This window comes from Lynx rufus, unplaced genomic scaffold, assembly GCF_022079265.1.
Source record: "Lynx rufus isolate CCGP_SWC_20201006 ecotype Redwood Valley unplaced genomic scaffold, mLynRuf1.p SCAF_3, whole genome shotgun sequence".
In the NCBI taxonomy this organism is placed as follows: domain Eukaryota; kingdom Metazoa; phylum Chordata; class Mammalia; order Carnivora; family Felidae; genus Lynx; species Lynx rufus.
In genome coordinates this window covers 73671188-73694628 of record NW_025814845.1, presented here as the reverse complement: position 1 = coordinate 73694628, position 23441 = coordinate 73671188, and the positions used below count along the sequence as shown (strand labels likewise).

At 36.9% G+C, this 23441-nt stretch overlaps 1 protein-coding gene across 2 annotated transcripts in view; it reads right to left on the bottom strand.

Moving 5' to 3' along the window:
- GRID2 (glutamate ionotropic receptor delta type subunit 2) overlaps positions 1-22349 on the bottom strand; it is a 1453175-nt gene extending 1430826 nt beyond the window's left edge. For both annotated transcript variants that reach the window (XM_047091724.1, XM_047091725.1), the window contains exon 1: positions 22262-22349. In XM_047091724.1, the coding sequence (XP_046947680.1) occupies positions 22262-22349 (88 nt within the window). The remainder of the gene's footprint in view (positions 1-22261) is intronic.
- Between the last annotated feature and the right edge of the window lie 1092 nt (positions 22350-23441).

Sequence of the window (23441 nt, the reverse complement as noted above, 5' to 3'; positions counted from 1 at the left end):
ATTCAAGATGAAACAAAGGAAAGATACAAGTTTCACGCTATAGCAAATTTAGTATTGCATCCATCCTTTTAAGGAAAAGAGACACCAGGGGTTTTGGTATGATTACTTGAGAAACTAACAGAAGTTAATAGAAATACAGCAGAAGTATCACCACATATCATAGAAATAAATTATCATCGTTTCCCTAATGAGCATAAGTAGATTGCTCTGTTATTTCTTCTAAATGTTTACTTTGAACCAACCTGACTGAACTTCAAACAAAAAGTTCCACTCAGCAAGTCTCTGGCCTACTGAGTGACAGTCACTTATCTGACATTAGCTGAAGTGACCTATCTGTCACTCTCCTGCACCCTCTCACTGCATCAGTGTTCCTACAGAGAAGAACATTTAACAGAGCACAGGATGCAGCCCTTGTCCTGTTCCAGCAGAGACCTGGACCACACGCAGCTGTTAGGTGCTCCATAAAGGTCATTTCTCCTCCTGAATTTGTGTATTATTTGTTTTGTTCTTATTCGACATTTGCCATTTCTGTCTCTATCTTTGTACAGCTTCAAGTCGATAAGCATTTATCACCTTATATACTAACATACACAAGAAGCTTATTTAAAATATATTGATAAAAGTAACCTATTCTTTGTCCTTATTTTCTTTCCTGATGGCCCTTACCTAAAACAATGTAGTATCTCACAAAATATAAAAATAACTTCTTGCAAATAAAGCACTACATCCTACTTTGTACATTACTTTAATCATTATAATTTTCTTTTAATTACTTTCTATTCCACACAGAAGAGGGACAACAAAGAATACATGTTCAGAAAGAATAGTAGAACTGTCTGCTACGTTAAAGGAAAACAAAACTTCAGGAAAGAACAAATTAAAACATATAATCTAGAAACTTCATTTTTTAAAGATGTAAAATAGTTATGTCATTTCTGTGAAATGAATTAAATCAATTTGTTTCTCTTAAGGGAAGACTTTTAGCCAAATGTTTTATGTAGGGCCTGGCTACCTTAACCTAAAAATCTAGACAAGGAATCATGACTAATTAGCCACTCCTGTCTCTCAGCAGGAAAAAAGTAAAATAGAACATAGGTGAAACATATCTGCTTACTCCCTGGCACATGACCTACTCTAAAATGAGGATCTGCGTGAGTTTTTCCCAGTGAGGACTAGAGACTGAGAAGCCACAAAGAACTGTATCTAGAAATACAGGCAGGAACACAGATAAGCACAAATCTTTAATTTTCTAGGAATAATGGGAAATGAAGACAAGCTAGCTTCAAGTTTTTGTATAATCCATTGATAACCAACTGGAAACCAATGAACAGAGACTTGAAGATACAGACACAGAGCATACTAGTGATGTTTTTATTAATCACTGAAATTGTATGACTCACAGAAACCACCATAAAAGAATACCATTCACAAAGTACCAACAAAACTAAAAATTGTGTTTTTTTATGACAATTCAATAGAAGAGTTATTCTATTCTTTTTTTTTCTTTCAAGTTGATGGAAAATCAAATGCAAAGCTACAAATGATATTAGTACATGATGAGAAATGCATGGGCTACTCTGCATCACACTGATTAGAAAATCAGAGAGGGCTCTTAGAAGAGAGTCTGGTTTCTTGTTGGCACAGTGACTATCAGAGAAAAAAAGATCATGGGATGCATGAAATAGATAAAAATCAAATGAAAACTATTCTCTTTATGTTCTGTGGTTGAGTGAAGTTGGGCAAATTATATAGCACTGCTAAATTTCCATTAATCTCATTTGAAAACTGAAATGATGATAGTCCCAGCATTATTCAGGTTATTTTAACAATTTGCTGAGATAATACCTACAAAGGTTTTGCAACAATGACTGGCATATTGTAAGGGCAGATGAAAGTCACTCTAATTATTGGTTCTTCTATACGATTACAAATAACAACTGATATACTATTCTCATTACGGAGAACGGATTTAGTCATTTTCACTATATCCTTCTGTTATCTTCTATAGTATCCTCTAGGTATTTTCACAGAGAGATAAAGTAGAACTAAGGGTACTGTATCTATTTATTACATTTATGATAGTGGCACCCAAAGTGGGCAAACTAGTTCAACATACCCTTATACACTACAAAGGCACTATACAGGCATTACTTTGAATCATGGTAATTCTAATGTACCGTACAATCAAAGCCCTCTTTGATTACAGTATCTTTAAATTAAATCAAGCTGTAGACTTTACACCCAGAGTTCTATACAAATTGTGGTGATTTGTCTTCAAATAATTTAGTGACTTTTAATCAGTTATAAACCTGTGGAGGTAGCTCTAACAGCTAAAATCACATTAATAGCTCAATTCTGGAAGAGAAGTCTAGTTTAAATGGGGCAAAAAAGGACAATTAGTAAATTAGTACTGATAGGTAAAACTGCCAAGAGAATTAAATGCTTACCAAATCCCTGTGACTTCTCTCTCCCTTTATTCTCTCATAAAACACAATTTTTCCTGAGATATTTTATACAAACATGGGACACAAGAAGCAAACATTTTAGTATAGTGAATAGTAGGAGGTTTAGAAAAAAACAAGTGAATAATTTTAAAATAAAATTGGAAGGTAATTCATTATTATAGTATGCACATTAAAAATCAAAAAAAATAATACAAGTAGAAGAGACTGTGACTTTAAAGATATAAAAAGTATAATTAAATGGATTTGAAAGAAGACTTAAAGAAGGGTTATGTCTCAAAATGAATCCAAATAGCAAAAAGATTATTACCGTCTACATAACTAGAAAATCATCTGTTTTATGAAAGTTCAGAAGCAAAAAAAGAAAAGTAAAATGAAAAAAATCCATAAAATTGTTCCAGGTGTTTTCTGTCATGTTAAACAAAGAGCAAATCTCTTTGAGTTTGAACATGAGAATATAAATAGCCCATATTTTCATAGAGTTTTCCTCTTCACTTGACATAATTACAAAAAACAATTAATTCTAGCTTTAAGATATTTGGCAAATATGCACACAACAGAAATGAACTGTATTTAAATAAAATATTATATTTTTGAGGTTTTGAGGGAAGATAACGTAGAAAGGGGAACTCAAGCTACTATTCAGAAAATGTATTCTGTTCTAGTAACTGTCTTAATTTTTCTAATTTATTTACTTTTCATTTGTCTCTTCATGATAGGTAGTTATATCTATATTTTACAAATAAAACCACTAAAATTGAAAATGTTGTGCCCAAAAGTGATAAAACCGGGGGGGGGGTGGCATATTTTCAAGCAATCAAATTATCTGCATAAATACATGTTTCGATGGAGACAAAATTAAGCTTTTAGTGAATACTAGAAGAAATAAGTTTCAACCTGGGCTTGTGGGGAGAAGGAGGGGATTAGGGAGGAGAGACATGAGGAACGAGGGGTGGAGTTTGTAGTCTGAGAAAGTATTTGGATCTGGCTAGACTCTGCTGCACTTAAATTCTGGGAGAAGTTCTAGAAGATGATATATATATACTCACACGGCTAGCAGCTTGTGGGAATAGTTCTCCAACATCTGGGTTAACTACCTCTAACATTATATTAGCAGGCTTCAAAGGAATTAATTACAGTACTCTATAGCAATATAGTAGAGCACAGGTAAAATGGACCCTATGTTAATGAAAGCAATTATCCAATTCTACATAATTGGGCTATTTCTATCTCCTGGCCAATAGCCCACATTAATACCTCTTTGGTGATGTGAATATAATTACTTTTTTTCAGTAAAAATTATGCTTAATAGACTGTTCAAAAATTCCTATCTATGTGGCATTCAAATCACTTAACCTCTCAATCTGCTCATCAGTAACAGTAGGACTCTAGACTATAGACAATTTCTAATATTCCTCCCAACCGTGAGAGCCTATAATTTCTATAGGGAAAATGACCTAAGGAACAGGGTCTGCCCAAGTCTAAAAGTCACCACAGATGAAGAAAGGAGGAAGCTGCAATCTTCTCTGGGGCACAGTGTGGAAGGATGCTCTCCAACTCAGTGTCACATTTGGAAAACACAGAAAGTAAACACAGGGTTGCCAGAAGTGAAGAAAAGGAAATAAGATTTATATAAACTAGGCTTTCAGGAAAAAAGCAAGCATGTGAGGATAAAAGGCCTGTGCAGGGTATCACCTGATCATTTCTTGAGGTAAAATCAGACCTTGGAACAGAAAGGAAAGAAAGGTTAAGACAATCTAATAACTTTCAAAACAAATTGTAATACAGTATACTTCTGAAAGAGAAATTTGTAGAGGCTGACTCAATTAGATAGCTGTAGTACAATAAATTCAAAACCAGAAAACAAATTATATGTTTATCCCCTTAAGAAAAATTAAATTGATTTTAAATATAGACCTTTGAAATTTTAACTGTTAAGTCTCTCCTCCTCTTTGGAGTGTTTGCTAGTTTGTGATATCTTTCTATAAAAAAATAAAAATTATAAACATTAACTTGATAATTTCTCTTTTTAGGATGGTAAACTGAAGCAAATTTAAATTTTGTTGTAAACTGTTTTTATATCTCTTAGAACAAACCACTGCATGTGAGAACACATGCTCTTTATTTACCTCCAAAGAGACAACATTGGAGGTTAGGTGTGAGTAGATGTAATTGCCCATATCCAGTGAGTTCTGCTAGGAGCTGTAGTCAAATAGCAGACAGAGAGAAAGCATGTAAAGAATAAAGGGAGCAAAGGCAGATATTAATTTCTGATGTTTAAAGAATCGGTTACATACATTTATCTGAACAAAGACAACCTATACTTAGCTATGTTCCTCTTCTTCTTATAAAGAAAAGTGCTTTAAGTAATTAAAAATAAAACAAAGCAAAATCTAAGTCTATTTCTTTAATCAACATAAAAGACCTAGATAAGAGCAAGCTTAGACCTGTTGCTAAGACAGAAAATTCCTACCTATTGAAAGAGAACATGCCTAGGAGTGCTTTGAGGCTGGGCCAAATTTCAAACTAATCACATGCCTGCAGGTAGGACTTTGAAAGGAGACTGCTGTCTAGTCCCTGTTTGCCTCCAGTCAGCCCTCATTTGTCCCTTTTGCTCCAGCAGAAATCTTAATACTGCCATTTTTACTCTCAAAAGAGTCCTGGTCTGAATAATAAATCATAAGATCACCCTCTTTCAGATTAAAGGGCATATCCACAAAGGTGTAGATAAATATCAGTTTTGGTGATTTAAAAAAATAAAAATTTAGCCATCTATTTCACATAAATTTAGAGTGAAACATTATCTCTGAAGGGATAGTTAAACTTAAATTCAGTTACTTTAATAAAGACTTTCAACTTTGATTTATATGTTGTAAAAAAGCCAGAGTTGTACATGTGAATTAATGTTTCAAGAACAGAAAATAAACAGGGAGTCCTATCTGATCTCAGGTGTGGCACCCACTTTCTCACGCACAACCCAGACCAAGGGCCATGATGGGCAGTATATTCAAATTGCAAGTTTAATCTCCTGAAGTATGAATATTGACTTGTGGAGTCTCCAAGTCCATATTTCAAATTTTATTACAGTGTGTCCTTATAACAAATGAGGTGGAGAGAAAGCAGGAGCAGGTAAATTTGAGACTTTCAAAGTATTATTACTTACCCAGAATTGGCAGCTATGAAGTAGTAAAGTGACCAAGGCAAGATCTGAATATATAACTGGGACATCAAATCCAGTGCTTCTGTTTAGGGTAGTATATGCTACTCTGATCACTTAAGACACAAAAATTACCAATCATCACAGTTTGTGACTGACTAAAGTCACTCAGGTTATCCTCACTGACTCTAAGTGTCTAAGCCCTTAATCTACTCTAAACCAATTAGAGAGCCTGAGATTAAGAGATGCTGGAAACCCTCCTCCCCAATGGAACACTCAATTGTCCATCTCTGGCTCTCCAGCAGGTGATCAGCTTAATAAGGGCAAACAAGAGTAAGATGAGAGAGTTAAGTTCTAATAATATCATACCTAAATTGTTTTCATTAGATTAAGCATTGATACTACATATTGTAAAAATGGGCTGAAAAGCTAAATTTTAAAGACATCCAGAGGCAAAAAGAAGACTGGCTTATTTGGATCCACTCCCCTCCACACCTCAGTTCAACCAGTGTTTTCACACACATGCAAACACACTGCTTTCATATTCTGACTCCAGATCAGTCTTTGCAAACATTTCTCATCTGAAAACACAGATCCTTAACTATGAAGCAAAGTCTTCTGAGACACTAAAAGGCTGAGGCTTGACGTCCCCAAAAGATCCCTTTAGTATGTTCTAAATGGGACCTGTGTCCCGTTTCAGGCTTTGCTTCTGCCATCCTAGGAGCACAGTTTCCTTTCCTTAAGCTGATTATGTTACAGACAACATGTAACTAAAGACTATAAAATTCTATTTTTACTCTTCCATGTTTTAGTCTTCTATTTATTTACATAAGGGGATTCTATTTGTAATATGTAACTAGAATAGCAATCATGTACAAAAAATTAACCTCATATTTTATATTACCTCTTATGACCCAAGATTTTGATTCGAGATGGTTATCATATAAATTACAGCATTAGTCTCTTAGTATTAGTTCCAAGCTTTGATTTTAAAAAGTATATTCATATTAAGAAATGAGAATGAAGACATACCTTTTAAAAGGTCAGTAATATTTACAATTTGTAATTTTAAAATGATACGCACAGGCAGGAATTAAAAATCATAAGGCTCTTGGTGTTGTAAAATTAATATTTTCTCAATACAATAGCTCAAAAATATTCTAAAGATTCATATTTTAAATAGGAAACTACATTATTAAGTACTGGATCTGAAAGAAAAGTTACAAAAGAATGACCAGAAAAACAGTTTCCTGTTTTAGATCAAAATAGGATTGATCTCCATGGAGAATGACCTTTCTTTTCTCCATTTGAGTCAAAAAGAGGGATTATTGGAAAGCTGCTGTCTGGGACATGACACTTCGCAGTCATGCCAAAATAATACTGAGTTCAAACTGAACGTTTCTCTCTTCTCTGTTTCCTGTGTTGGTGAATAGCATCTGCAATGTGATCACTCAAGATAGTACTCAGGAATGGTGTTAGACTTCCTTTTACCTTCACTTCTAAAGAATGATCACACCAACGGATACACGCTCCTTAGCATCTCTCCTAAGAAAGTTGTCCTCTCCAACCCCATTTGCCAATGTGTGGCACCTCTCTTCACCAACACACACCTGCAACACTGTCAAAGTCCTCTAACTGGTTTCCATCTACCACACTATCACTAGAAAGATCTTATAACACAAAGCTAGGCATTCCTTAGCCTAAATTATTTAAAGAATTCCCACAGATCCCATAAGGATCTTCCTAACTTCTTGCCTCCTGTCTTGCCATATCCCTCATTGTATTTTATGTTTCTCCCAAAGTACTTGCCATTTCTCTTTTGTCACACTATTTTATAACTCTGGCTTTGGCCACATGTATCCCTGCTAGATACTGCTTTCTCATGACGGTGGTGAACAAACTTCTTTTTTCCATGAGGGTCAGTTTATAAAATAGAATAACATATACTAGACACATTTTTTTTATTCAAAAATGAATAAAGTAATTGAGCTGCATGAGTATTTGGGGAGGGAAGAAGGTAGTTCAAATTTAATATACTTCACTGAAGAATAGAAAACTGATGCCAAAATGGATATTATATATAACATATATATTTTATATAATGGAATATTTTTTAGAAAAAAAGGAAATCTGCCACTTGTAACAACATGAATAACCTTGAGGGCAGTATGTTAAATGAAATAAGTCAGCAGAAAATGACAAATACTGAAGGACAACATTTATATGTGGAATCTTAAAAAGCTGAACTCAGAGAAACAGAGTAGAATGGTGGTTACCAGGAGTAGGGAATATAGGAAATAGGAAGATATTGGTCAAACTGTACAAACTTCCAGTTAAATGAATATCAAGTCCTGGGACATGAAGTACAGCACCGTCATTATAGCTAATATAGTATTATATACTTTAAAGTTGATATGAGTAGATCTTAAATGTTTTCACCACAAAAAGAAATTGTAATTATGTGATGCCTTGGAGGTGTTAGCTTATGCTATTTGGTGTTCATCATTTTGCAATATATGAATGTATGAAATGTATCAAATCATACCTTAAATTTACACAATGTTATATGTCAATTATATCTCAAGAAAGCCTGGGGGGGGGGGTGAATAACCTCTGCCTTCCCCTGAGATCATGACCTGAGTCAAAACCAAGAGTCGGGACATTTAACCGTCTGAGTCACCCTGGTGGCCTTCTGCCTTCAAGGTTGTTTTGTGGAAAGATTTCTCCTCATTCCTTCCAACTTATATGGATTAAAATAAACTATTTCATTGGAAAATTCAATCAAGGGCCACACCATGCTCAACTGGATGCAAGAAGTTCTTTATCTGCTTATCACTACAGTATATAAATATCTTAGTTTGTATTGGGAGTTAAGGACAGTTATTATTAAAATATCGATTAGATGGATTAGCTTCATTATCAATTACCATAAGCAGAGATTAACATGTAAATAAGATCAAGAAAAAAAATATCTTCTTAGTAGGATAAGGATACTTTATAAAAAAGTATCTAAGGATACTTTATAAAAAAATTGTTCATACTTTCTGACCCAAGGGTGAGACAGAAGGTGCTAATGCCAGTGTAAGATCAATTACAGAATATTATACATTAGCTTTATGAATTTGTATTATAAAATATTAAAAGCATGGAATATTACAAGTTATGCCTCATAGCATTAACCTGGTTGTTCTCTCTGTATATTCCTTCCCCTCTTCTCTCTCATTTGAATACTTCAGAGTACTCCATGCCCATACTAAAAGGGGAACAAAGATTCAAAGAAAAAGTCCTAAATGGTAGAGAAAGTGACTTGATTGTTGAATCCATCACAGAGAGTCCCATGCTTGAACACAGACTTCTGAATTACTCTCTGATTTGCCATTTAATGATCCTGGCATACTGTTAAGTACTCTCGTATTCTCCAAAGAGCATTAGTGATGGAGCCACACTATATGGTGAATGGGGTCTAAAAGGTAAGTTTCATTCCCTATCCACGGTGGAACTTCACTTAACTAGTAGATTTCTCAATGAGCAGAGACCACAGAAGACATATCAGTACTTATACATATGAAATATATATATATATATACATATATATACACATATACATATATATATATATATAGGAAATCAACATTTGTGTAATGACCACTCAGTAAGACAAAACCAACAGTACTGAAACCACTGAACTTTCTTTTTAAATTGCACTACTGGGGCGCCTGGGTGGCGCAGTCGGTTAAGCGTCCGACTTCAGCCAGGTCACGATCTCGCGCTCCGTGAGTTCGAGCCCCGCGTCGGGCTCTGGGCTGATGGCTCAGAGCCTGGAGCCTGTTTCCGATTCTGTGTCTCCCTCTCTCTCTGCCCCTCCCCCGTTCATGCTCTGTCTCTCTCTGTCCCAAAAATAAATAAACGTTGAAAAAAATAAATAAATAAATAAATAAATAAATAAATTGCACTACTGAAATTTTTCCTTATGGTATATAGGATAGCAATAGCTAGAAGCCAACATGGAATATACAATATAGGTGCTCAGTACACAATACATATTGATAGGAATGTCAATCCAGCACATTTTTATACATAATTACCTAAAGTGTTTAAGAGGCATAGCCAAAATCTACATATTTTCTTTAAAAACATCAACATAGAGATGACACATGGAACTGAGCTAACCACAGAGGTCCTGGCTGTCAGCAGCATCACCCCTGAAAGACACTCTTTTCCCCAAAATATTCTTCATTCTGCCCCTAAACTGTTTTATTCAGCATGTTCCTCTTTAGTGGCCTAGAAGCATCACTCCTCTTACAAACTCAGCAGCCAAAAACAAGTTCTGTCTTCAGTATCTGGGCAATATTTTCGGAAAATAAACTATTTCTTCTCAGCAAGCCTGTGCATATGAGCATTCAGGGGCTGATTTTCCGGTTTATAGATTATCTAAAACCCTTTGCTTCTTCTTCCTTGCTTTTGGCCATTTCACTGCTCATTAGCATTGCCACTGAAGGGTAGACAGGAAAAATAAAAAGAATGAATCAGAGCAGTCACTTTTGCTATTTATTAACTATTTATCAACCACAACAAGAACTCTTGAGGAGAATGATACATGTATTGGTCAGTTTTTGAATTGTTATTTTCAATTTTTGTTGTTTGTCTCAATTACATTTACACATTTAAAAGTTGATACAATAATATCTTCCCAACAATACTTATTCCACTTGTAAAGGTAACTAATTTTGTTTCTTCTATGAGATAATTTTCCCTTTACTTGCTATAGTAAAACTGTCATTTCCTTTGGTGTTTTATACATCTTGAAGAAAGTACAGATTAGTAGCATGAAATGGTAATTTACTAGTAGGTTCAAAAGTAAAGAAAAAAAGAAAATGTAATTTAATTTTTTCCACACCCAAGAAACCAGGCTTACTGGAATGATCTGATATGTCCCATTAAATTTTAAAAGGAATGTGTTATTAATTACAGAATAATTGGATCTTAAAGCTACCTCCTCCTCTCCTTGACTTTAGAGCACAACTCCTGGGATCTACAGAAAACAAAAAGGAAAGAATAAGAGGAAAAAAGGAAAATGGAAGAAACTTTACCCTAGCATTTACTAGGTCATGATTGTATTGACTTTGTAGTCTAAAGGTATAATAAGGTAAATGATTAATGAGCAGAAAGCTGAGTTAAAGATAGTTCTATTATAAAGACCTTCTATAAGTGGTAATCTCCCTATCCCATTTATATTTTTATCTGAAATACATGTTTGTTTTATGACATTTTAAGGGCACCACAAAGACATTATTTATTGAATTATCACAATCTCCCATGCCATTGTAGAACACAGTCGTCCAATTCTGAGTCCTGGATTGCTGCTCTACTTCAGCTGCCTAATATTACAATATGATCTCAGAAGGCAGATATACTTAAAAGTTCTTAAAGGATGGTAAACAGGTCTTAGGTGAATATTTCTATCATCAACTGAGTACATAAGACATATGTACTGAGTACATAATAGCTGCTCAATAAGCATCTGTTGAATCGAAAAAAAAAGTCATGTTATGGTTTTCATGTAACCTTATAAGTATACTCTCTCCAAATGGAAGATAATGATATAGATCATGATTTCTCAGCTCAAAAATAATGAATTATAAAAAATATCCAAAACCCATCATGACTACACCACCAAGAAACAAAAAAGTAATCCCTCTCAAGCCTGTGCTTACGTTGCCACCCACACTAATGATGTGTTAAAATTTTTTACATAATGTAGTTAAGAAGAAATTTACAATGGTTTTCACAAGAACCATTCCTCCTTTGGGCTATGTAAGAGTTGCTGGCATTTCTAAAAAAAAAACAAACTCCCTAACTATTTTTCTGTCAATGACATTCATAGAAGCCACAAAGAAGAAATCAGATACTGAAGAACAAGACTATAATTACCAGTCCACTACCAACAACTTTCTTTGTTGTCAGATTGTGGAGATTATCCAAAGAAAGAATTAGTCTTCTAGATTTTAATTCAAATTAAGTTACATGCAACACAACACTAGTAATGACTCTCTTGTCCCACTTTAGCTCCAAAGATATTACCTGGCCTTTAGTTTTTAAGATAAGCCAATCTAAAATGTGCTGCTGGTGGGGCATGCCATTTTAATGATGTCAGGGTTAAGTATACTAAGCACCTGCACCAATTTTAGGTGGCCATTACAACTTAAGTTTGTACTCAAATCTGCTATAAACAATTCTCTCAAATGATTATACTTCACCACTCCAGGAAGTTATGAACTAGCAAGTTTAAAATAACTTTTGAGGTTACATATTTCATTAATTATGTTACTTGGATCCAACCATACACAGCTTCCCTTTTTTAATCAGTCATTGCTGTGCCCAAACCACAGGACTTCTATCTTCTCACTGTTCATGTATTCCATGTTTATACATCAGTTAATAGACATAACCAAGCAGAAACATCAGGTGACAATCATATTGTCTTGATAAGAAAAATGTTTTTATAAAGGAGCTAGACTGGAAATGACAAAGAACACAGAAAAATACAATTCACCTGCTACTGGCATTCTTATTTTAGGACAAATATTCTTATTTTAGCTGAAAATCAGTGAAATATACATAACTTATGTGTGTGTATTAATAGGAGACTGTGAGAAACCTAAGGTTTATTTTCAGAAGGTTGAATTCTGAAGTTAGAAAATGTAGTACACTTCCTTTTCTCATTTTCACCTATGACTAAGGATCTGTTAGCTATAGTATAGTACAAACAGAAGTGAAAGTTCCATAAAAGGAAATATTTAAATGTGTCACTAAAATTTAATATCATATGAATCTCTTTCATCTATTTAATTTCTATGAGACAATGATATGCATTGTCTTATAAAATAACTATTTATTTTTAAATTGTTCCAAAATGATTTTTTAAGTAAATCAATGTATAGTAGAATTCACTTAGAGGAAACCCATAATCAATTCAAACGTATCTATTGTAAAAGAGGATTTAATAGTATTTTAATATCATTTATCATATAGATATATTATGTGTTCTTAAAATTAATACATTACTAACAGACTAAATGTTGATCCTATTTGTTTTTTTTTTTAATTTTTTTTTTCAACGTTTATTTATTTCTGGGACAGAGAGAGACAGAGCATGAACGGGGGAGGGGCAGAGAGAGAGGGAGACACAGAACCGGAAACAGGCTCCAGGCTCTGAGCCATCAGCCCAGAGCCCGACGCGGGGCTCGAACTCCCGGACCGCGAGATCGTGACCTGGCTGAAGTCGGACGCTTAACCGACTGCGCCACCCAGGCGCCCCTGTTGATCCTATTTGTATGCCAGTACTCCTCAAGGTATATAATTCACTCATAATTTCAGGTAAAAAAAATTGTATCTAAATTTTAGTGTTAATCTAGGAAGCTAAATGAAGCAAAAATGCAGAACAACTAGTGGAGTCTGTTTGAGAGAGGACATGTAAGCTTCTTCCTCTAATTCCACTGCCACTCACCCAATATCACTTGATCCAAGATTACAAAACAAAATAGAAACCAACAACAAGGACAGCAAACAAAAATAAATAATAAATAAATAAATAAAAATACGAGTTCTATTCAAACACTTGCTATCCAAACTCAAACATCAAATAGGTTTGAATAAAGAAATACATTTTAATTTCAATCCTAAAACTGAAATTTTTCTTGTAATTAAAACTTTAAAAAATTACCATACCTATCCCAACCCCCACCTTTATTTAAAGACAAAGCCCACATTTTCCCTCATATTCCCACCCCCACAGCTCCCTTGTTCTCCCTTACAGAAAAACTGAGAGTTCTTCAAGTCCCATTATCTTCAAATCCTCCCCAATCAGTATCTTGTCAATTCTAGTTGACTGAAAGCACTTTTGTCAAAGTCATGTTTATCCTCAACAATTCCAAACCCAGAAGTCAAGTCATAATTTTCATCCACAGAATCTGACATAGTTTCTCATTTCCTGCTTCAAATACCTTCCTCACTTAGCTTCCATAACACCACACAGTCCTACGTTTTCTTTCCAACTCATAGGCCACTCATCTTTCTCTTTTCCTGGATCCTCTTCCTCTCCCTGACCTGTACATATCAGAATGGCCTACAGCATAGTCTTGGAGTTCTCTCTACACAATTATTTCTTAAGCGAGATACCCCCTCCGATAGCTCTAAAGACCATGTCTAAAATGATGAATTCCAAATGTACAGCTCAAATCCCTAACTCCCTCCTAAATTTCAAACTCATGTAAATAAATGCCAACTGAATTAAATTCTGTAATTTGATATCTAATAGGAATATCAAATTTAATAAATGCAAATTTTCATTTCTATCTAAACTTAGTAATTGTCCCATGTACCCAATTTCAGTTATCATATTTTTACTAACACATTTCACCCACTTTTTCAAGTAAAATAGCCTCTTTACTCCCTCTAGATTTCTCTCAGCTAAGCAATCCACTAGAAAATCCTATTCTTCTATTTTCAAAATATCCACAATATGACAATTATTCACCTACTCCAGCTACCAACTTAGTCCAATTCACTATCATCAAACTAATTTTCATACTTGTACTCCAACCAGTCTACCCAGAGAAGATTTTCTTACTACGATATAAATCATTTCATATCACGTGTTTTGTCTCAATCCTCCAGTAGGCTCCCTAGATACCTGGAAGATCTAAATATCTTACTATAACCTATAAAGGTTGCCTCTCAGACCTATTCCTTCCACTTCCTGCTTTGCTCATTAATAAACTCCATACTTGTACCACATTGACTTTCAAGATGTTCCTTAAACAAATTAAACAGATTCCTTAGTGCCTAGTTTTATGGCCCCTGCCTTTGCTGTGCCCTCTGCCTGAAATCCTTTTTCATCAGATATCCATATGGCTCACTTCCTTTCTTGGAGTCACGTCTTGGCTCCAATGATCACCTCCTTAGAAAGGACTTACCAAACTACCCTATGCAAAATAGCAACTGCCATTCCCTCATTTTTCTTCACACAATTTACCACTACTTGAAGTTCTAACATATAGTTTCTAGTTTATCTGGTTTTTGCCTCCCCCAAGAGAATCTAAATTTCTTAAATACAAAGACATAGCTTATTTATTCAATATTCTAATTCCACGGCCTAAAACAGTACTTCATAGAGAAGAGGTTCAGAATAAATGTTTGCTGAATGGAAGAACATTCTCCCAATTAGCACACATGCACGTTGGTTGTTATGCCTACCTTACCATGTACTTTTAGGAGTACTAACTTCTAGAAAGATAATGATTTTGACAATGACATAAATGCCTTATTTAAGGTGACTGAGAAAAATCAGGTACTTAGGCCAATAAAATAACTTATTTTTAAAATAGTACTTCGAATTATTTGGGGGTAAAGAAAAAAGTATAAATATTGTTATTTAAAAAAAATTATATTTATTTATTTTGGGGAGACAGATAGACTACAAGCAGGGGAGGGGCAGAGAGAGACAGAGATACAGAATCTGAAGGAGGCTCCAGGCTGTCAGCACAGAGCCCAACGTGGGGCTTGAACCCACGAAGCGCGGGATGATGACCTGGGCTGAAGCGAGACACTTAACCAACTGAGCCACCCAGGCACCCCTAAAAATTGTTATTTTAATACAGGCAATTACTCAATCTTTTGTTATGAATGAAAATATTTGTTAGTAAGGAACTTGACTACAGAGTGATCTAAAATTTTTTAACACACACAGGCAGGCCTTTTGATATTAAGCTGCTTGTGCTTGCCTCTGGGCTTCCCTCTGTTCATTCAAAGAAGCTTTCAGTGGATGAACCCAGCCCCAGCTTCACCCTATAACCACCTGGTGGATAATAGGTTAAAGCCAGAACACCTGGAGCAGGAATCCAAAATTATGAAGAACGCTGAAGAAACATTTGTTATTTCTTTAAACTCTACATTTTTTAGTGATACCAAGCATATGCTAATATTCCTGGTGTGCTTTGAGGTGGTAAATTATAAATGCTTTTGTAGTCTATGCTGGTTCGAACATAACACTACTCATTCCTCCAGTCAGCCTTAAGAAGCACTAGCATTGTGTTGTGCTCTGAGTAGCACTGAATGAAACACCTTAAGATTTTGCCTCTTAAAATTCAGCAGTACTGAATGAAACACCTTAGTACCAACACTGGACAAAACAAGAACTCTAAAACAAAAAACTAACAAATCCAGTTCTCTCAATCTGATACTGGAGTTAACTAGAATATCTGATGAATAAATATATTATACATAATTCTTGTTCATATCAAAAAAATCATTTTAAGGATTCTTAATTTGAATGATTAAGATTTTATGCTCCATTTATTTTCCCTCATATTTTCTTCTTTTAAATTCACTCTGAACCTAGCTGTTAAGGACAGCTATGTGAACCCTGGTTGACTAGATCTATTCTCCCACTTCCTCAATATATGAATCTGTCATTTTACTTCACATAATTTTAGAGCTTAAATGCTAAATCTTGTTTTAGCATTGATAAAAATGAAGACTGAAGAAAGTAATTTTCCAATTTTGCTCAATTAGCTATTGATAAAATTAGTACTGAGTCCCAAACCCTTGACATTTTAATCCAGAACATTTTTAGTAAGTCTTAACATCCCCCCCCCATGTATTTCACATTCATCTGAAATGTGTCCATACCCAAATGCTAAAATTCACCAGTTTAAATGAACTGAATCCACAAATGTCCACTTAATAGTCAACTCCAAAATTACTTTAGTATTTCCCTTATTCTTTAGATATCCATCTGATCACTTGATTTTATTCTAAGTTCCTCATAATACACTATTCCAACTAGTTTATTAATTAATATTTGCACAAGGCAAGATCTAAAACAATATGACCTAATCGTTCATTCATTTAACATAGTACTGCATTCTCTATGTGATTTTGCCAATATTAAAACTAATTTATACAATTAAAGGTGACCTAAGTTTCATTCTCCATTAGTCTTGTAGTGGGGTTGCTATAAGGAAGATTTTGCCTCTTAAAAAAAAAAAAAAAAACTAAGTAAACAGAAAAATTAACAAGTGATCATAGACACTGGTTATAAAAATATAAATTACCACACAAACTCAATTGGACTGGTAATGGTGGTAATATTATGTGTGTGGAAGAGACTGATACATTCCATAAAACTTAATACTCACCAGGCCAAAATTACCTGAAAACATATATGATCATGCACAAAACACAATGGATGACGTTGTTTTAAAAATATAATATCTATATTTGGTTTGTGTCTGTGTATATGTTTTTTTTCATAGCTCTGTGTATGCATGTTTCGTGTTACAAACATCAATTGGTTTGGGACGCCAAAAGATCCATGAATGAGCAGAACCACCACAGTTGAGAAATTATTTAACAAACTCCATTCACTAATCTGTTTATACCAGTAGTAATAAGCACTATTGTATCCTTCTTGGTGTCTGAGATTTTTCACAGAGAATACATACTAATTAAAGAATATATTTCTGTTGTATCTTAAATTGGTGAAAAATTTACATGATTAGGTCAGGAGATCTAATTTATCTTGAAAACAGAGGGTGCTGATATGTCCTAGAACTAAAGTCTTACAAGAATAAGAGACAGGGATAATATTTCCTACTCTGGTTTGAAAATAAAAACCACCTGTATCTTATAGCATCATAAACGTCTTTGAATGGCATTTTTTTTCTGCAAATTAAAAAAAAAAATATTTCATGTGATTTTCAAGTAGGACTACAAAGGAACAGCTCAGAATGCAGTGACACCTAATGGCAAAGCTATCTTTATAGGCCATAAATGTATTTTCTAATAAACATTATATTTGCAGTAAAACTGTCTAAGTATTGCTACTCACCAATATGCTGCCTATAATCTGAAATATCATGAAGATCCAAAAGCATAAAAGTATGCCAAATACTTTAATTTTTAATAATAAAATAACATATGCAAGTAGAAGAAGGAAAAAAAAAAAAAACTTCCAGATTAGAAAGTCTGGTTTCAATGTTACAAAACCCTTTGAGATAAAATTACAATGTGATAAATTTAGCCTTAGAAATTAGAATTAAATATAATGCATCTTCCATTACTCCTAACAGTCTCAATTGGTTGCTACTGTTTAATAAGTCAAAAGTTAATCATCTTGATTTTTATTCATATTTGAATTAAAATTTATAGGAGATATTTATTGGGTGTACCCTTCACTTGGAGTAGAAAGCAAAGGTCCTTAGTGTAATGGCTTATTAGTCATGTCATAGTTGATACTGTTGATTAATAACATTGTCTAACTTAATGCACATCTGAATTATGCGTCAAATAACTGTGTTAATGATACAGAAAAGAATAAGAGTAAAGTATACCCTTATTTTAAATTCAGAAACTACTTGTTCACACATTCTAGAAATGTATACTATATGTTATCCATAACTTAGGGAGAAAACAACTACTGTAAATCATAAAGGGATAATTTAAATTTTGAGATATCTCTATACAGCACAAAGAGCCCTTGGTGACTCCTGGGGGTTATTATTCCCAATGCAAATTATGTAAAGAGGTTGAAAAAACAACATTTTGGTAGAAGACACAGTACATTTTCTGGAAATACTGTTACATTCCATATTTGATATAATAGTCCTCACTGCAGAAATCATGAAAACTGTTGCTTTAAATCTGCTATTATTGTTTTTAATGTGGTGACATTTTATTCAGCCATCAGTTTTGTACTTTAATTTGAAGTTTCTTGTGATGAAATTATTTTGTGAATTGTCTTAGGCTTCTCAAACATATCAGTTAATGATTATGATATCAGAGGATAAAGTATCATTCACTTATAAGAAAAACATAAATAAATGGTTTCTATTCCCTGTTGGCGTAAGGTATTTTACTATGACTGATAACAACAAAAACCTGTGAGTGATTTTGGTAACATATGACTAAGTACATTATTTGAGCGCATCCTTGTAGAGATATATAACTTAGGAGAGCTCATTTCAATCAGTTCTGTGAGCACAGGAACCAGATAAAGAAATGAGCATACATTAAACTGTTAAAACATGAGATCCTCCATATTAGATTTGAAGCAAAACACAAACTGTGCAGTTGACTGGAAATGCCACCTAATCCCTGCTTAATTAAAGCAGTGCTCTACACTCCTGTTGTGTTTAGGGAGTAAAGAGTGTGGAACGACTGATGTATGAAGAAAATAGCAGTCAGCGTGGCTAATCTCAAAGACTTTCGAGCTTTCTAGCTACATAAATCAGAGCGACTTTTGAATAGCCTCATAAAACACAGTATCATTGCCATTCCACTCACGATTTTTTGGTTCTTCCTACAGCATGCAGATCATTAGGAAACTTCTAAGCAATCAAGTAATGTCGGTCTGATGAAATTACTCAATCAATGCACAGGCTCAAAGCAAAAGCATAATTCAAAATTGCAGTTTTTATATGTCAAAAGACCTTTCTTTTGGGGGGGGGCAAAGAATATCACAATTGAGGTGATTCATTTCTAAATACTGTATGTGAATGTGCTCTACACAAATGTATGTAATTATCAAATTATCTTTAAAATGTACTTTAACAGAAACTCAAAGTAATTATGTATGATATTAGTGCATTTTCTACGGAAAAAAACACACTGCCAGTTCAACGGCTGGAATTTAACATTACGATATATTTCATCATTGTAGTGAACTCATGAGTTTAATAAAACATATTAGAGTTCAAAATATGTAATCAACTTTTAAAAACTACCTGCATGAAATGAAAACAAGCAGAAAGGAAGAGAGTTTTCATACATAGAATTCTGTTCAATACCAAAAGGATTCAATATTTGAAGAACCTATTAGAACAGTGTCTTTTTTTTTTTTTTTTAATCTTTCCAGCTTGCCTGGACTGTATACTGCAGCTGCTTTCTACTTGAACACACCACACGAGGCCAGGAAAACCTCTCATTTCTGCATATCTCCTTATAACTTGCGAGTTGAAATATTCACCTTCCCTTTAGTTTCCTCACTTTCATCCCTTAAATCCTAAAATAATAAATTGCTATAAGCATATTTCTCCCATTAAACATTTAAATGAAGGCAATCGCCTCCTAAAGATAATTAATTCTCTTTTCCAATCAACCAGGTAAACTGAGCCAATGAATATTAACTGATGGCTTAATACTTTAATGGGGGCATTCAGTTCTGAATTTATTACACTTTGGCTGGGATGGGGGTTGAAGTGGGAGAGGCTTTTAACCTCTAACATGCACACAAATTATTCTTGGTCATTTTTTTAAATTTGGGAAATAACATTATCAGTGTATTATAAAAGATATTTGAAACAATTATCAGTTTGCTAGCTTCATGGCAATACTAGGTAGCCTATAAAAGAAGCGAATCCTCTTGCCTAATGTACTAATTGTATTCAAGTCAAATTGTCTGACAAGTATTCCTTTTAGTAGGATATACAGAGTTCATGCATACAACCAGCTTTCCAAGGAAATCTGTAATTTGTACACAGTTACCTTTTTTTTTTTTTTTTTTTGGTCAGGTTATAAACAAGCCATGTCACATTGACAGACAACAGAATGCCAAGGAAAAAATACAACAGTTGTGTTCAATTTAGAAACAAATGATCAGACTGTATTGCAAAATATATTCATCTGGTAAAAGACAGCAAGGGCTGTAGGTGTTTGCAAATAACATATTTATCCTGTAGTCCACAGAATAAGCAATAAAATAAGCATTTATCCACAAGACCTCTCTCCTGAGCGATGAGGAGCATAAGACAGAAACCTCGAATCATAAAATGAATGTAAAGGTACCGTGGTAATATATATCTGCATCCTGCTCCACTCATTTACAGTTGCACATAAATGTATGTCATTTCTTTAAGAGGAGCACAGTTCATTTCTGAATTCTGTCCGAACATTACTGAACCCCTCAATAAGACGGTAATTTCTCCCTGAAAAGTTCTGAACCCACGGGTCCTGGTAGCCCCCGGGCAAAACGTGATCTAGCAGTCAAGCTATCTAGTGCTTAATTTACTTAATGCATAAGCGGCAGGTATTGTGAATCCTGACCTCATTACCCCTTGCACAGAGACCTATATGTTTCTATTGATATAAATGACAGAGAATGGCAGACATGTTTACAGACACAGCCTCTGAGACCAAGAGAGGGAGTCCCCTGGAGCTGAGGGGCTGGCTGCTGTGGAGGCATACACCAGACAGAAGCCCTTCGCCTGGGCAGGCACCACAGCCACCTGAAGCAGACTCCCCTTCCAGGACTCTGTGTGTGTGTGTGTGTGTGTGTGTGTGTGTGTGTGCGCGCGTGTGTGTTGAGCAGGGGAGGGGAGCAGGGGGACGAAAAGGGGAGACGCTGCGACCCATCTGTCGCTTCAATTTGAAGAACATAAAGCCGTGTGGACAGATAAAAGTCCTGTGCCCAGAAAAATTCCCCAAGAGGGGTCTCCCTTCTTCCCAGTAAATGAACCTCGCTGGCCCGCGGACGCGAATTTCCGAAAAGGAAATCGTCGCATTAACGCAGAAAAGGCTGCCGGAGCCCGACTCCACTCTGCACTCACGGATTAGCAAGTGAGAAGAGTTGGAGCCTGAAGCCGCGAGCGCTGTGCATGATAATGACGCGCGGCCCCCGCCCGCCCCCGCCCGCGCCCGCCGCGGCCAGTCCCGGCCCGTCTGGTTGCCAATAGGTGGGGCCACGAGCCTCTCCGAGCCGGCTCGGCGCTCTCCTTGGAGTCTGGCCGCCCGGCCGTAGCCCAAACGCCTTTGCTCTCGGCCTTGCGCGGCAACTCGGAGTTGACCGCGAGACGAGCGAGGCAGGTGCCCGCGAGGCAGCCCACGAGGGCGGCCCGCGCGCCCCGCGCTGCTCGTGCGCCCCGAGGCGGTGTCGCCGCCTCGCCAGGCCGGGGGAGTGTGCGCGAAGCAGCGAGGCGCGCGGCTCCCCGTCCTCCGCCACACCGCCGCCGGCCCCTCCCGCCACCGTCGCGGCGACTCTGCGCGTGTACCGCAAAGCCAAGAGGACGGGAAGAGGAAAAGGAGGCTGGGGGCGCAGCCGGCACCCCGTCCCCATCGCACAACGCTGCGGCTAACGCGGCCCGCTCACGTTGCAAAACCACCTGTTCGATCCGAAGGGAGCTCCCCCCACCCTCACCCCAGTTTTCGCCTCACAGGTGACACCTCTTCTTTCCCCTAAAGATACATATATATATATATATTTTTTTTTTTTTTAATGGAGCAAATGTACATCCGGGAAAGAATATGGAAGGTAGAGTCGATTAAACTTCCTTTCTCCACACACTTAGAACACCCCCCCGCCCCGCACTTCCCGACACACACGCACAACTGAGGTAAACTCGAGACCCCCACGCATCCAGCCCCGCACTTCCACGATTCACCGTGAAACAACGGCCCAAGTCAAGGTTCGAACAGCCACATCCTGCCAGAAAACTGAACAAGTGTGAGGGAAGGTTAGCGGGAAGGGGCAATAAACCGAAGCCAGCGCCAGTAAGCCACGCTTAAGGGCGGAGAGGGGGAGGCAAAGGGAAACATTTGCTAACCCCAACGTTAAAAGTACCCACAGGCAACACCTGCCCTTTCTTACCGATGTGAATGATTGAATCCGCATTCGCCGAGTCCCAGGTTCGAGACCACCAGGCGGACAAAACCAAGAGCAAGGGGAAAACTTCCATCTCCTCCTATGCTGAATCGCTTTCAGGATGGATTTTCTTTCAATCTATTTTTTAAACCAGTCCGGAGAGTTTGAGGTCACGACAGAGTTTAGCGCAGCTTTTTTTTTTTTTTTCCTAAATTCCTATGCCAGAGCAAAGCCTTTAATCGTCGCTGATGAAGGCAGAGCGAATAAGAGAAAGAGCCCAGCCTGAGGAAACCTCCTTCGCAAAGCCGTGTCACTTGGAGGGGAATTTTGGCATCGCCAGAGTTGTTTGCAGTTTGGCTTTTAAAAAATGTATCCAGCCTCGGCTGCTCTCGGGCAGGGGGAGAGGCTGGAGCTCAGACCATCCCCATCGCGGCGCCGGGGCCGCGGGTCTCCAGTCCCAGCTCCGCCGCAACTTCCAACAGACCCCCCCCCCGCCCCCACCTACGCCGGATGTTCCCCTCCCCCCTCCCCCAATCAAAAAAAAAAAAAAAAAAAAGCGCGCCCCCCCCGCCCCCGCCCCAACGGCCCGCAGAGAATCTCTGGTCTTCGTTGCCAAAATAAAATGTAAGTGGAAAGGAAAGATTAGGAGATTCCAAGCGGAGCAGCCAAATTCCAACGGGGAAGGGGAAAAAAGCCCTCTCCAAGAGGGGTAGTAAAAGTGAACTTCAAGGTAATGCAGATAGTAATGCAGAGAAAATTCCTTTTCTGCGCGAGGCGGGGAGCAGAGCTCGGTGAGGCGGGCCCGGGGAGCCGTTCGCTCGGGCGCGGTGGCGGGGGAGTTGCGCCGGGCGCGAGCAGCGGGGCCGGGCCGGCGGAGGGAAGCCTGCAGGCTGCAGGATGCTTTTGGAGCGGTTCGCCCGGCGGGATGCAGAAAGCGAGCAAGGAGCGAGCCTGGCAGCTTCAGCACTAGCCCCACGTTGCCTAGAAATGGATCACCTAGGAGAACGAGCGAGCCCGCGAGAGAGCGGTGCTGTCAGGCGGAGAGAGGGGGAACCGAGAGAGGAAGAGCTTCTCTCTAATAACCACCTCCTCCCCCTATCTGCAATACAAGGGAGAAACAAAATAGTGCTCTCATTTCCCTTGGAATCTTCAACTGGGACTGAGAAAAAGGCAGGACTCCAAGAGG